General features: G+C 34.5%; 1 protein-coding gene across 3 annotated transcripts in view; it reads left to right on the top strand.

The window, feature by feature from the left end:
* The window catches only part of Cdh18 (cadherin 18), a 393,131-nt gene that overhangs the window by 166,325 nt on the left and 212,252 nt on the right, over window positions 1–14,554 (top strand). For all 3 annotated transcript variants that reach the window (XM_028767586.1, XM_028767587.1, XM_028767588.1), the window contains one exon: window positions 6,538–6,832. In XM_028767586.1, coding sequence (XP_028623419.1) covers window positions 6,538–6,832 — 295 coding nt within the window. The remainder of the gene's footprint in view (window positions 1–6,537; window positions 6,833–14,554) is intronic.

The following is a 14,554-nucleotide window of genomic DNA, read 5'->3' on the forward strand; positions in this document are numbered from 1 at the left end:
GTTTCTATCATTTTTATAATATCAAAAATATCATTTAGATTTTTTGTTGTTACTATTGTTGTTATTGTTGTTTTGGTTGTTAGTTTCAAGAGACCTATCTTTGATTCCTGTGTAAGGCCTTTCATATACTTCCAAAACAGAAAGAAGTGTTGAAATTTACTCAATTTTTCATTTTTTTTCTTGTACAAACCATGCATGACTAGAATGTTCCAACGTTGCAGTGATGATACTAAGACTACTTCAAGCTATAGAGAAATGAGGCTTCTAAGGGTGTACATTAAGATCCCCAACTTGGAATTACACCAATATTATGCTTAATGTTGCTTTTGGCTTCTTTGCCCTCCTATTCCTCATATATTAGTTTGCTTCTCCAGGAATAAATATAATCTTGATAAAATTTAAATGATAACTTCTTATCAAGATGTATATTTTACAGAGGTTTACAAATTGTTTTTCCATCCATACTTTTCAAAATAAAGTCTTGTTTAGTCTTACAACATAGAAACTTTATAATATATTTTTAGCTTTTTAAAATTTTATTGGTTACTTCATTTATTTACATTTCAAATATTATTTGTTTTCCCAGTTAATCCCCTTAGCCCCTCCTCTATCCCGCCTGATTCTATGAGGGTCAACAAGAATCCACAGGACCAAGGGCCTCCCCTCCCATTATTGCCACATAAGGTAATCCTCTTCTACATATGCAGCTGGAGCCATGTGTCCCTCCATGTCTACTCTTTGGTTGATAGCTTAGTCCCTGGGAGCTGTGGGGGGGTCTAGTTGGTTGATATTGTTGTTCTTCCTATGGGGTTGCAAACCCCTTCAGCTCCTTCAGTCCTTCCCAACTACTCCATTGGGGTTCGGGTACTTAGTCCGATGGTTGGCTGTGAGCAGCTGCATCTGTGTTGGTCAGGCTCTGGCACAGCTTCTCAGGAGACAGCTCTACCAGGTTCCTGTCAACAAGCACTTCTTGGTATACACGATATTGTCTGGGTTTGGTGTCTACAGATGGGATGGATCCCTAGGTAGGGCAGTCTCTCAATGGCCTTTCCTACAGCCTCTACTCCACTTTTTCTCCCTGCATTTCTTTTAGACAGGAGCAATTCTGGATTAATATTTTTGAGATGGGTGGGTGACCCCATCACTCAACCAAGGGCTGTGCCTATTTCACTGGATATGGTTTCTACAGGTTCTCGCTCCCCATTGTTGGGTATTTCACCTAATGTCCCTGTTGGGTCCTGGGATCCTCTTGGGTCTCACCTATAATATTTTTTTAATAAATTCTGAAAATTTATTGAAAAGAAATTTTAGGAGCAGATTTTTGTTTTTCATGAAGAATAGGGTTTGTAGGTATCATGCTATTGCTAGTATTTAATGTGTTTTCTGAAACAAGAATTAGTATATCAATATTTATTACTGCATATGTTTATACTTTAATTAAAATATAACATATTCTAATGCTACATTTAATAATTATCTGTAACATAAACTGTTAGGCCATGAAAGAGGTCTTGGTTTTTGGTAGAGCGATGGCTGGAAGTAGCCTGGAGACTCTGCAAGAGATGGGCATCCATTCTGCCGTGCTCCCAAAATCCAGGCTCCTAACACATGGTCTAAGATCTCCATTTAACCTGCACCATTCACTTATGTAGGTCAAAGCAGCCCCTCCCAGAAACGTTTGTGTTGTCACCATCCACAGGTAGAGGGCATGACTATAGGCTTCAGCCTCAAGAGATTTCCATATTCATGAGTTACCTAAAGGCCAGAGGGCGAAGCTAATTAAGTTATTCTCTCCCAGATCCTTCCTTCTCCTCCCCCCTATTTAAGTCAGGCCCACTCTGGCTTAAGTGGGGTGTGCACATCTAAACCATCAATCATCTGCTATGACAATAAAGCTTTTGGAACCCCGGACTTTCTCGTGTCATTGGGGACTGCCTTCGTGGAAAGCTTCTCTGTGATTCTACCTCAGGACCCGCAATAAACTACTATGATTTTTGTATCTCACATTGCTTTACCAATAGTTTTATGAAACAACAGTATTGGTTTGATGACAGATTGCTAACATTGCATATCAACACTTATTTTCTTCTTCCACTGAAATATAAAGAAGAACATTTCCCTTACATAAATATTATATATGATACTATATTACATTTTTAACACTGTGACCCACCTTTGTAATAGAGCTTGAAGTACTAACTGAAAGTAACTTTCAAAATTAATGACTTTGCCACTGTGTCCTTAACCTTTTAAAATTATTCATCTGCAGGGGATCACATATTATCCTGGCTAGCAACTGGGTATTGGAGTGAAAGCTATAAATTTTTAGGTCATGATCCTAATGTGGTCTAAGGTGAATAAATACTTTTATGGAGTGAATTCATGTGTATCACGTTAGCTTTGGGAGTGCCATATATTTCTATTTAACACCAACAAAAAGACATTTTATGTCGTGGATAGCCCTGGCCTTGTATTTTGATGCTAATTCCCCTTTCCTGTGATGGGCTGCAGAGGAGGAGCAAATCAGTACACAGGTGAATTCTAGTGAAACTTCTGCCCACCTTAATTTGTAAAATAAAGGCTAGATACAGTGATTGGGCAGAGAAAGGGAGGTGGAGAAATAAAGTTTGGTGGGACAAGAGAGAGGGAGAAAGAGGACAACTGGGAGAAAGACAATGGAGGAGGACAATGACGAAGAAGGTAGATGACGAAGAAGCAGGAGGTGGAAGGAACAGAGTGTGACTTGGAAAACCCACAAGTTATAAGGGTCTCATAGCTGGGGAATAGAGTAGCATAGTGGCGAATCTGCCCAATCTAGATGTGCAGCTCATATTCATAATTACTGAGTTGTATTTTCATTGACCAGTCTTATTTGGGTTGGATATTTACTGCAACAATTTTATGCATGCAATGCAAGAAATTGCTCATGTTACTTTCTTGGGTGGATACATTTCTGTTTTTCTTCTTTTTACCCCTTTTTCTTATTGTCTGTTAAAGCAAAACTTGTTAGAAATGCTTTATTAGGTGACCACCATACACACAAGGGATTTCTTTGTGTCTGGTGGCACGCAAGAATGACAGTATAACCTTCTTCACAAAATTTCAGAAATCTAAACATTTATTCCCCCTCCTGCATTTTATATCACCCTCTTATCAATCTTCTAACAGATGAATTGATTGATTCAGTAAAGAAACATTAGAGAAAGCACCAAAAATGTATCCATTTCATATTAAAGAATGAGACAGAGATATTCTCTTGGTTTAACTAGACCAACAATGGGCCCAAATTTGAATTCTCCACTTTTTCCACTTATGTTTTTCATTTGTCTATATTTTGTAGAAAATTCCATCTGTAACCTGTCTATTATGTACATATGATCTGTCTGTCTATGTTGGCTATGTGTAAATCTGTGTTTACTCTATATTCATTTAATAACATATAAACATGGCTTCTGAAAGAAATGAATGAATTTTTTTTACAGAAAACTTTAACAGCATTATCCAAGAAAAAAAGTTACTTTCCAGAACCCAACTGACCCAGAGTGACACAGACAAACAGACAATTATGGATCAAGACATACCAGTCATTATAGGTCTAGTTCAGGAAGAATACATAGACGTATAAAAATTAGGGTTTTAGCGGAAGTTGTGGAAGATACTTGCATAGGAATTTCAAGGACAGCAAGGTTGCTTACTTGGTCTTTTATTATTATTATTATTATTATTAAAGGCTTATTAAACATTACCTAGCTAGCACACAATGGATATCATATTCCCTATAATATTCTCAAGGCATAGATTTAACTTTGCTGCTGGGTCCAGCAAAAGTTCAGTGACTGTGGAATCAAGACATACTTTAAGAAAAAATTATGTCAGAATAAATAGAACTAATTAACTGTGTTTGCCAAATATTCTAGTTTAGTTTTAAATTTTTCATGTAAATGAATGACATCCTAGTAGCTATTAAGACAGTGGTCTATCTATACATTGAATATTCATAATTTTATGCTCTAACATTAATACTTTGTAATTAGCATCTGATGGAGAACCATATACAAAGTAAAAGAATTCTGTCGTCATTACAGTTTACAAAACTTCTTGTCTTTCATGTGTCAATTAATCAACCTCCATCCTGTGTGTGTCGATTCTATTCTCCTTGATATAGTACTCTCATACACTCCTCCTTTTGTTATCTTTTCTTTCTTAAAACCTAATAAACATGCTATGGTCCCTCTTGGTTCTTAACAATCACACAATAAACAAAAATCTATAGAACAATGAGTGTAGTTATCTTAGGCTCAAACGTTAATGCAGACTGAATTTGGCAATCAAAATAATAACTGAGAAAGGATGGATCAAGGAAAGGAAATCCTGAGTGGATCACTTTGTTCCTTCAGAAACAGTTATCATCAAAATTACATAAATTATTAATCAATGGACTGAATGCTAATGGGATAGTTTCCATAATTGCTATAGGAAAATGATGGTTTCAAGATTCAATCAAGTTTGCTAAATGATTTATCTATCATAAATAAAATAATCATCTCCATTATGTAAATGCTCAGGCTAAGCATTATGAATGTCTGATGCAAAGATCTTAATATATTTTGTAATATTTTGGTGTAACTATTAGTAATGTTATCCAAATTTATTAATATTTCTAAACTATCAGTGATAAACTAGGTTCAAATTAATCAACTTTTGAGATATATATGATGAGTGGTTTAGTAATTACAAAATATCATGAATTTTGTATCAGATTCATGCCTAAAAGGCCAAAATCATATCTGTCATTTTTTGCTTCATCTTAGAAATCCTTTCAAAACTTTGACTCTTTGCTATGTGTTAGACAGAGATTGAGAGTGGCTTAAATGGGTTGCTATGTCAATGATTTTCACTGTCTACTTCATAAATGATAAGCATTCTATGATGATGAAATGACTGTGGAGACACAGGCAGAAATAAATAAGTACACTTCCATACATGCACATAGTGTCTCCACACATTTCACCCTGCAGCTCTCTTTTAGAATACAGCTACTAATATCTGATGATAATTGGCAGTTGTTGAAAATTGTGTGGTCCAGAGTTGTTAATCATTGAGTTTTAGGAGACATCAAAATAAAGTTTTTTGAAATTATTTTGTGTGTTGAATCTAAGTGCTTTTCATCGGGAACGTATTTGTTTCATGCTTTCTGTTTATGAAAAAGGACATAAAAATTGTGAATCACGTAACAATAAACACATTTTGTTGTTATCATTTATACAGAAAAAAAATCGCTTTTCCTTACATCTTACCACTTTTTCTATAATTTATTTTTCAAGTGTCTCATAGGGTATCATATACTTTAAAACTAACCTTCATGAAATTACTTTATTGTATAAAACACAGTAAAGTGCTATGCAAGTAGAGTTATATTTTTTGCTCTTTCCAAGGTCAGAAATAAGTGAAAGGTGAGTACTTGAGCTTATGCAGTAAAAAGTTTCCATACTGAGCAGTCAACTCTGGACTCTCAGATGGAGATACAATTCTTCAAAGATGTACAGGTTTGTTTTCACAAACACACTTGTCTTTATTTAGCTGTAAATCATCCAGCTATTTATCTTCTTTGTGGTGTTAGAAATTAAAGTCGAATCTTAATTGTAAAGAATGTGGAGTTTATCTTATGCAAATTAAAATAATTCACTCAGACTTAAATGACCTAAAGCCATTATTCTCTTCACGTTGTTTCAGATTTTTTTTATTTAAAATTTAAAATTGTACGTCTATTGAATTATTTCTGATTGGATATTATATATTAGTTCTTTTAGGAAATAACAATGTTCTCATTTGTCAGTATTACTTATTAACTATTGCACTAAAAACTATAATTTGTCATAATATTTTCAAAATGCTTGGTAAAAGAAAAATGTAAACCGCAAAATGTAAAGTTTCTAACTTGAACAATTTATGCAAAAGCTATCACACTTTATATTCTACATATTATGAAATTAGTACCTTAGGGATAAAAATGCTCATTTAAAAAATTGATTAGTAATTTTAACTTCTGTTTCTCCTACTCACTTCTGTAAGATCTAATGTTAAGATCTAATGTTGGTTAATTTTCATAAGAATTTCTTTATGACACTATTATTCCCCAGGCATAGAAAGCAAGAGTGATGTAGTGGAAACATTTTTTTCCTTTTATTATATAGAGTAATATCGATTCTTTCATATTATAAAGTGCCATATCGATTTCTTCATATTACATAGTGTAATACTGATTCAGAAGAGAGAGGGGATTGCTAAGTATATTAAAAATAAAAACCATACAAATATACATTTATCTATTTCTTTAAAAGAGAATTGAATCTCAGGAAAATCAAGATACAATCTTCACTATATGCCAACTAGAGAAAACAATAAGAATTGAAATGTCTGCTGTAACATGGAATTGACAGGACAGAAAAAACTAGAATTCTTCATCTCTTGATAATTTTCACATTACAATGTCATGAAAATATACTCATACTGAGTTACTCCATGCGTATTTTCCAGCTGCACTCCAACTCCGACAAAGGTGATGGCTCCGTCAAGTACATCCTGACTGGAGAAGGAGCTGGGACTATATTTATCATTGATGACACCACAGGTGACATCCACTCAACCAAAAGCCTGGACAGAGAGCAGAAGACTCACTATGTGCTTCACGCCCAGGCTATTGACAGACGGACAAACAAGCCTCTTGAACCTGAGTCTGAGTTCATCATCAAAGTGCAAGATATCAATGACAATGCTCCAAAGTTCACAGATGGACCATACATCGTTACTGTGCCTGAAATGTCAGATATGGGTAAGGAAATTATTTTTATAGTTCAGAAATTTATTCGCATTAGTAACAAAAATGTCTTTTAAAGAATTACTTTAAATGTATTTTTTCGGAATTTGAGAAAGTTCTAAAATGTTATAATATTTTTATTGCAATAAAACCTTATCTATTTTTGAGCCATAAATTATATATTGAAAAATTCTTAATATGGATGTATAGAAGTAGTTCTAACATTTCAAGGTAAAAACCATAATTAGGTATCATATGTCATTCTTATTTATTGGCATTATTTTTGATTATGTGATTTTTTCATATTATTGAATAATATGGATTCATACACATTCAACAGGAACTATGTTGAAGAAAAACTATCTTTGTACTTCTTGCTACATCCCTTATAAGACTACATCGCTCTTAATTATAATAACATTAGTATTAGAAGATATTTCTCATTACCCAATAAATCATTTATATTCTACCATTTACATATTTATTTCAAAATGTACAAAACTATGTTACTCATTTTGAGATTATTTTAAATGTGCAGACAGCATAAAAGTACACATTCCAGCCTCTCAGTTTTAGGAAATAAACAAGGAATTAATCTAACATTCACCTCAATGCATGACTGTACTGTAATTGAAAACTCATTCTGTTCTCCAGTTATTTGAATTTGCGGAACACTTCGTTTACTCACTGATTTTTGTGGCTCATCTATTTTTCTTTAGGTTTATTCCACAGAACAATTTCCTGGAAGTAATTAAAAGGAAGTTAAATAGTCACATTAATAACTTGCTGTCTTTGTGAGACTCTAATTTTCGGAGACATTTTTTTGGGTGTTAATTTTTGCATTTCCTTTAAATATATATGACAACTTTATTCTGAATTAGGATATTGTAGTCACTGATCATGTTTGTCTGTGAATGTTCCCATGAAGCTTTCTGACTGAAAGAAGAGAGCTTCTGTTCGCTTTTAGGATTGCAGCCCATTTTAGGTCTCCTGAGAGCCAGGTAGCTTTTCAGCTGATGGAGAGAGGGTAGAAATCAAGAGCAAGATGTTCTCAGCCAGAGTCTCTAAGGAGAAAACAATTTCTCAACCTTTTCCCTCTGCACCAGAATTCAGGGACTAGTGTTAGCAATTCCTGGCAGATGCTTAGAATATATTCATGCTTATTAGTCTCTAAGGACATTTAAAGAAAAAATGGATAAGAGTCTTGAACAAAAACTTGAAAATAATTTTCCATTCCTTGCCAAAGGCCCATAGGCCAACATCACATTGCCTGAGTCTCCTTTATTTTACAAATATGACATGCTTTTATACACCATCATTTATAAGAAATTTGCTGGTAGCATTCCAGTGTCTGATAGAGGATAAGAGTAAAAATAAAACTACAAGAGTCATATGGAGATAGCTCTAGAGGCAACGAAGTAGACAAAATTGACATCAGTCCCAGGTAGTTTCCAGTGAACAGTAATAAAAAAAAATACTTGGAGATGTTTAGGGAATATAGCAGAGATACTGGGGAAGTAGGGTTATTATGTTTCTATTAAAAATAAATTAGAACAAAAATTCACATATGTCCTGAAATAATAAATGGCCACTAATTAGGCCTTGATTGTCATACTGGTATGAGAAAACAGCAAGTTGTTAAGGAATAAGCTACCAGTAGAAATCATATTATTTAGACATCCCATGGAAACAAGGTATATCCCCAAGAACTAAGAAGAAAATGAGCATAGAGAAGAAAATGATATTTTCCAATTTCAAATGAGATGCATGATTTACAACTGTCATGGAAATTCTAATTTTGAGGGAAACATTGTTTAATAGAGGTTAGGAAAATATTGGTACTGTTCAAAAGCCTGAATACAAAATCAGAACCTTGATAGCTAATAGGGAAAGGGAGAAACTGGAAGTGACTGAATAAAAACAGATCTGAGACAAATCAGTAAATTGGTGGGGTAAAATAACAATAATGGTGAACCCAGCAACATATATATATATATCCTTACATGCAAATTAGTACTTTTGAGTACAAGAAATGATCCTGGGCAAACTAAATAAAGACAAAAAAGTATCATAGAAATATCATAGCTAAGGCTGTGCATTAAAATTCAGAAAGAAAAATATTTCCAAGATATTTCCTAAAATTAGAAGTATTGATAGAACAAGGAACAGCTTATATTCTTAAGTTCTCAAGAGACAAGCCTGTGATTGTAGGTCCAAATTTTAATTTTTGAAAGTAGCAAAATGACTAGGACAGTTAAATACTGTCTTCATACTAGATGTTTCCAGCAAGGATATTTTTTTATGATAGTAGTAACTTATTGGAGGCCAGATGTCAAATATTAAATATTACACTTTATTATTCATTTTATAAGCAGTTCATTATAGTGACAAGTGTATGTGTGTGTGTGTGTGTGTGTGTGTGTGTGAGAGAGAGAGAGAGAGAGAGAAACAGAGAGAGAGAGAGAGAGAAACAGAGAGAGAGAGAGAGAGAGAGAGAGAGAGAGAAAATGTGTGTGTTGTAATAATCATAACAAGCAATTCGGATTGTACTTTGACTATATGAAGGATGATGTGTACATTAGTGTGTACACGTCTGTATGTGTATAGCTTTTGTTTTATATTATATGTAACAATGGAAGACATAGGAAGATGTAGACCAGAGATTGAGGGAATGGCCAGCCAAAGTCTGGTCCATCTTGATCCCTATCCTATGGAACAGAGCCAATCCCAGATGCTGTCAATAATATTCTCCTGTGCTTGCAGACAGGAACCTAGCACAGTTGATAGAATTGGATGCAGATACCCACAGCCAAACATTAGGCAGAGCTTGGGACTATTGTGAAGAGTGAAAGGGAGGATGTAGGGAGGTGGAGGGGTCAAAGACAGCACAAAAAGATCTACAGAGTCAACTACCATGAGCCCTTGAGGACACACATAGACTGAATCACCAACCATAGGGCATGCATGGGCTAGACCTAGTACCTACTTATATATAGCATATGTGCAGCTTAGTCTTTATGTGAATCCCCTAACAATTGGATACTGGTTTATCTCTGACTCTTTGCCTGCCTTTGATACCTTTCCCCAGCTGGGCTGCCTTGTCTGGCCTCAATAGGAGAGGATGCACCTAGTCCTATTGTGAATTGATGTGCCAGTATTGGCTGTTACCCCTGAGAGGTCTTTCCTTTTCTCAGGGAGGAGAATAGGGGGAGTGGGATGTGAGGGTAGGACTGGGAGGAGAGGAAAGATGAGGAGTATCAATTAGGATGTTAACTAAATAAACAAGTTAATGAAAACTACACCTAAAGAAAAATGGAAGACAATCTGTCAACTATGATTGCAGAAATAAAATGGTAATATACTGTAGACACAGGAGCATCAAGCAACAGCCAGAGAGACAGCTCACTTCTTGCTGACTTTGACGATCATGGTTTATTTAGAGACATTCAATCATTCACATAAAAAAATCTGTGATAATTTAAACATTAAAAGAAAAATTAAAACTGTTTGGAGGTAGGCTATATGGTTCTCAAAACCTAAAAGATTGAATATTTTCAGAATGGAAAGTTTGTCAGTTGCAATGTGAGAGATCCCAGGGAATGAAATCTGATGCTGAACAACTAGAGAATTGTGCTGTAGCCATGAGTATCAAGCTCTCTGCTCAGTGAGCTAGAAAGTTCATTGCAAGCTGTGTCTCAGTACTTTGCACTTCACAGAAGGGCAGCCTTCACTATAAACAAATGTCATCCTTCTTCCTTCTTGACACACTCTGCCTGTTTTCTAACCACTGGAAAGCATACTCTCAGTGCTACTGAAGTACCATTCAAACGTTAACTTGAGTTCAGGTCTCTCACTAGCCCATTGCTTGCAAATTCCACCCATGCTGCAATCCAGAAAGTCCCAGGGATCTGCCTTTTTCTCCTTGTCCAGGATTGGTGTTACACACATGTGGCACTCTGCTAAATTCATGTAGCTGCTGAAGATAAAACTCAGAGTTTTGTGATTTCACATTAGGCACGTTACTGACTGCACTAACTCCCAGCCATATAAAATAAATATTTTCAAGGTTTTATGGAGAGACATTAGTTAAAACATTGAATCAAACTCTGAATCCAAAGGATTATGCAGAATGACCCTCACTTCTGATTAGACGCAGAGATGCTGCTCACATTTAAGAATCTTGATTTGTTGTTGAAGCATGAGCCTCGAGCTTCCTTTTCCTTTCTCTTACCCACAGATTAATTATTGTTTCAGATAATTTGCTATGACAGAAAATTTTCTTTCTGCTTGAGTGCAGCTAACAGCATATTCCACATATTCGAATCATGCTTGTGATCAAAATTATTTGTACTCACGGAAGTTCTAATTAATATATTAATGAGATTTGCTCTTTTGGATATAGGCTTTCTGCTCTGCAAGATATCTAGAATGCTTCATCGCAAATTGGGCAAGAATTTGCCAGAGTCTATGATTGTAGGTCACCATAGCAACCGTGAGAATGATCAAACAGACAACTACAAGGAACACTTGTTAAACACTTGCTAAGTGTCAGCAATCTTCTATGTTTACAATAATACTGTGTATTTGTCATAAATGTTATCACAGTGTCAACACAATGATTTTTCTTGGTTTACTAGAGATAAAAATCAAATATAAAATAGCATTATTTGTCTAAAATAACATGTTTATTAAGAAATGCATGACAAAAGTCTAAGTTAGGTATACCTTTAGGTCTTAGTCTCCTATTTTAAAAACAAAATTAAAAAGTGAATGCATGTTATTTGTAGAAAAATTCTAGAAACACAGTGGTAGTAACATAAAAAAAGGAGATGTTGGAGTACCAAGTTTACAGAAATCAACTTTATGACTCGCTAAACTGGATTTATTAACTGCTATTATATACTACTGAATATCCTTCCAAATATTTGGAAGACAGAGTGTTTTTCACTGTTAAAAGCTAAACCTAACTCAGACACAAAAAGAGAGAAAAATCTTGAATCTAGTACTAATGCAGTCATATAGGGATATGTGTCAGAAGCCATAATGGGACAAGCTAATAACTAGCAGGTGATCATCCTGAAATGGACTGCCTTGGATTATTATATAATCTGCAAAATAGTACAAAGGCTATTTACTTAATCATTTGCTGTTTTTACCATGAGGTGTTAAGTGCAAGAAACTGTAGTTTCTGGCCTCAGAGGATTACAGAAGGCAGGTCACCTATAGTAGCATAATAATTTAGATTTAGATAAGTAAACTTTTTATTATTACAGCAATCCTAAATATCTCCTAAGACAAAGTCTTACCACCAAATCTTGTTGACCAAGTCTTACCCTCTGATGATGTTCTTCTCCCTCTGCTGCCTCAAGAAGAACCAACAAGAAAGAAGAACCACCCCCATGCCGGACATGGCACCGGTTGAAAAAATTAATTATACCACTATATAACACTAAGATATATCTCTATTTAAGGTAGGTAGATAGATAGATAGATAGATAGATAGATAGATAGATATACACACACATATACATATATATATCTTAGGAGGAGAACTTTGGATATTTCTAAAATACTAGTTTTCAACTTAAAATGTTATAAAATATTATTTTTATAGGTAGTACATTCTAATAATTTTGAAAGATAATGAACAGGACAATGAATAGTGAAGTCACTTTCAAGTGGGGAAAGAAGTCACACTGAGTAAAAACAGGAGTGGATTTCAGATATTGAGAATGTGTACATTCGCCATACAATGAAGAACAAAAAACCTGATCCATGCAATAATGTCATGCCTACAGGGTCAATGTTTAACAGGCGCTATCCTCATCTCTCTATATAGGGAAAATTTAAATCATTATTTAGGCTTTGTACCCAAAGAAGCCATGCATCTCTGCGTTCACCAACTCTGATTCCAAAGAAAGCTTCTCTGATGAAGTCTGAGTACCCTTTAGGTAGACATACCGAAACAAATATTGTATTTACATTTGGATCTATGTGAATTTATCTTCACATTAGTAGGACATGCGCTGTAAGGGTTAATACCTTCTCCACCATAAAGTTTTGCCATTATCAGGCATTCGTATCTGTTGCCTCATGGATTGTTTAATACACATAGAAACATAGATCAAATTGTTTTTGTAAAATGCTCTTAAGTAATGCTCCTACTCAATTGTGTGATTTACACACTACAGTTTCTCCTGTTATCATATTTGAGGTCAGTGCAGTCACAAGTCTTGATCTTTGACAGATGCACCCCCAAAGTAGGATTTGTTAGCATTCTTTCTGGCCACTAATCCATAATATCAGTAGCAACCCTCACAATATACCCAAACTTGATATTTCCAGATATTGCTAAATATTCTTAGAAAGAATTTTGAAGTCATTTACAAGTACCAGCTGATAATTATTAGCCCAGAGAATATGCAAGATGAGGAAATGACAAAATGTAGATGCATGAATAAAAGAATATATTGTATAATTTATAACTCCATACGAAGTGAATTCCATAGTGCTAAAATGCTCAAGTCATCTATTTTATAGCCGAAGTTATTTTACATGCAAATTTCATGTTGAAATATTAATTATCATATTAAAATACACATTGACATATAATAGAAACAAAATAGTGGATAAAATGAGACTATCTTGGCAGTAGAATCGAGATCAGTGGTTTGAGTAGTTGAGACTTATGACTCGCAAGATTCAAAAACATTCAGTTTTGTAAACTTTGTTTAGATTATATACAGTAAATATAATGGTCTAGTGATGGCCATATGGTTGAATAAATATATGTATACTAAATGCATATTATATTTGTATCTATACATATTTAATAAGAGTTGGTGGACTAAAATGTTTGAAAAATATATAGAACATATAAATTTTATCAATTGAAATTTAAGACTTTTATCCTTTGTTTGTGATAGCAAGACATCATTTAGCCAGTGCTGATGACCATCTTTGTCAATTTCTATTGTCACATTCATGCGTGAACCTGAGTGATATGTAAAAATAATGACCTTACAATGCAGAATGCACAAAATCCTTTGGGTCTCACCTATGATGGCTCTGGTGAACTTGAGATGTTAGTGGCAGTCCAGGGGTGCTGGTGGAGGGACTGAGGAATGAGAATATTTTTAAACATGAAGTCTCCTGGAAACTAACTACGGTCCCATAAGGGATACTTTAGTTCCTTAAACACAGTGGCTACCCCAGCAACTTAGTGCCTTCTCCCTAGACCTCTATTCCTGTCAGTCCCCTCATGTCTCAGCATCATCACACTGGGGACCAAGCTTACAGCACATGAGTCTCTGGAGGTTGTCCTCTTCCTGGAGCAGAATCATGGCAACCTTGAACTTTCCTGTCTCTCACTGTCTTTAATGGATGTTTTTTCATTCCCATATCTAAGAAGGTATGTCTTTATAATAGTCCAAATTATTTGTATACTTTTATAAACTGTTTAGCCATTTTAGAACTGACACTAAAATGTGACATATTCAATAATACGTTAAACCATAGTCAAAATGAATAGTCACCATTGTATAGAATAGTACCTGTTTTGTGGGTTAGAGGTAGGTGAAAATATTTTAGCTGAAGAATAAAAAAGAGGGTGAATATTAAACAGCATTTGAATGATATTAACATTCTCATAAAATACTTCATAAATGATTAAGATATGTAGTTATTAGAAGAGGTTCTAGAAATAGAGGTTATTAATCTGTTATATTCATTATAAAG

The sequence above is a fragment of the Grammomys surdaster genome, unplaced genomic scaffold (genome assembly GCF_004785775.1).
Source record: "Grammomys surdaster isolate TR1022 unplaced genomic scaffold, NIH_TR_1.0 174, whole genome shotgun sequence".
Taxonomy (NCBI): domain Eukaryota; kingdom Metazoa; phylum Chordata; class Mammalia; order Rodentia; family Muridae; genus Grammomys; species Grammomys surdaster.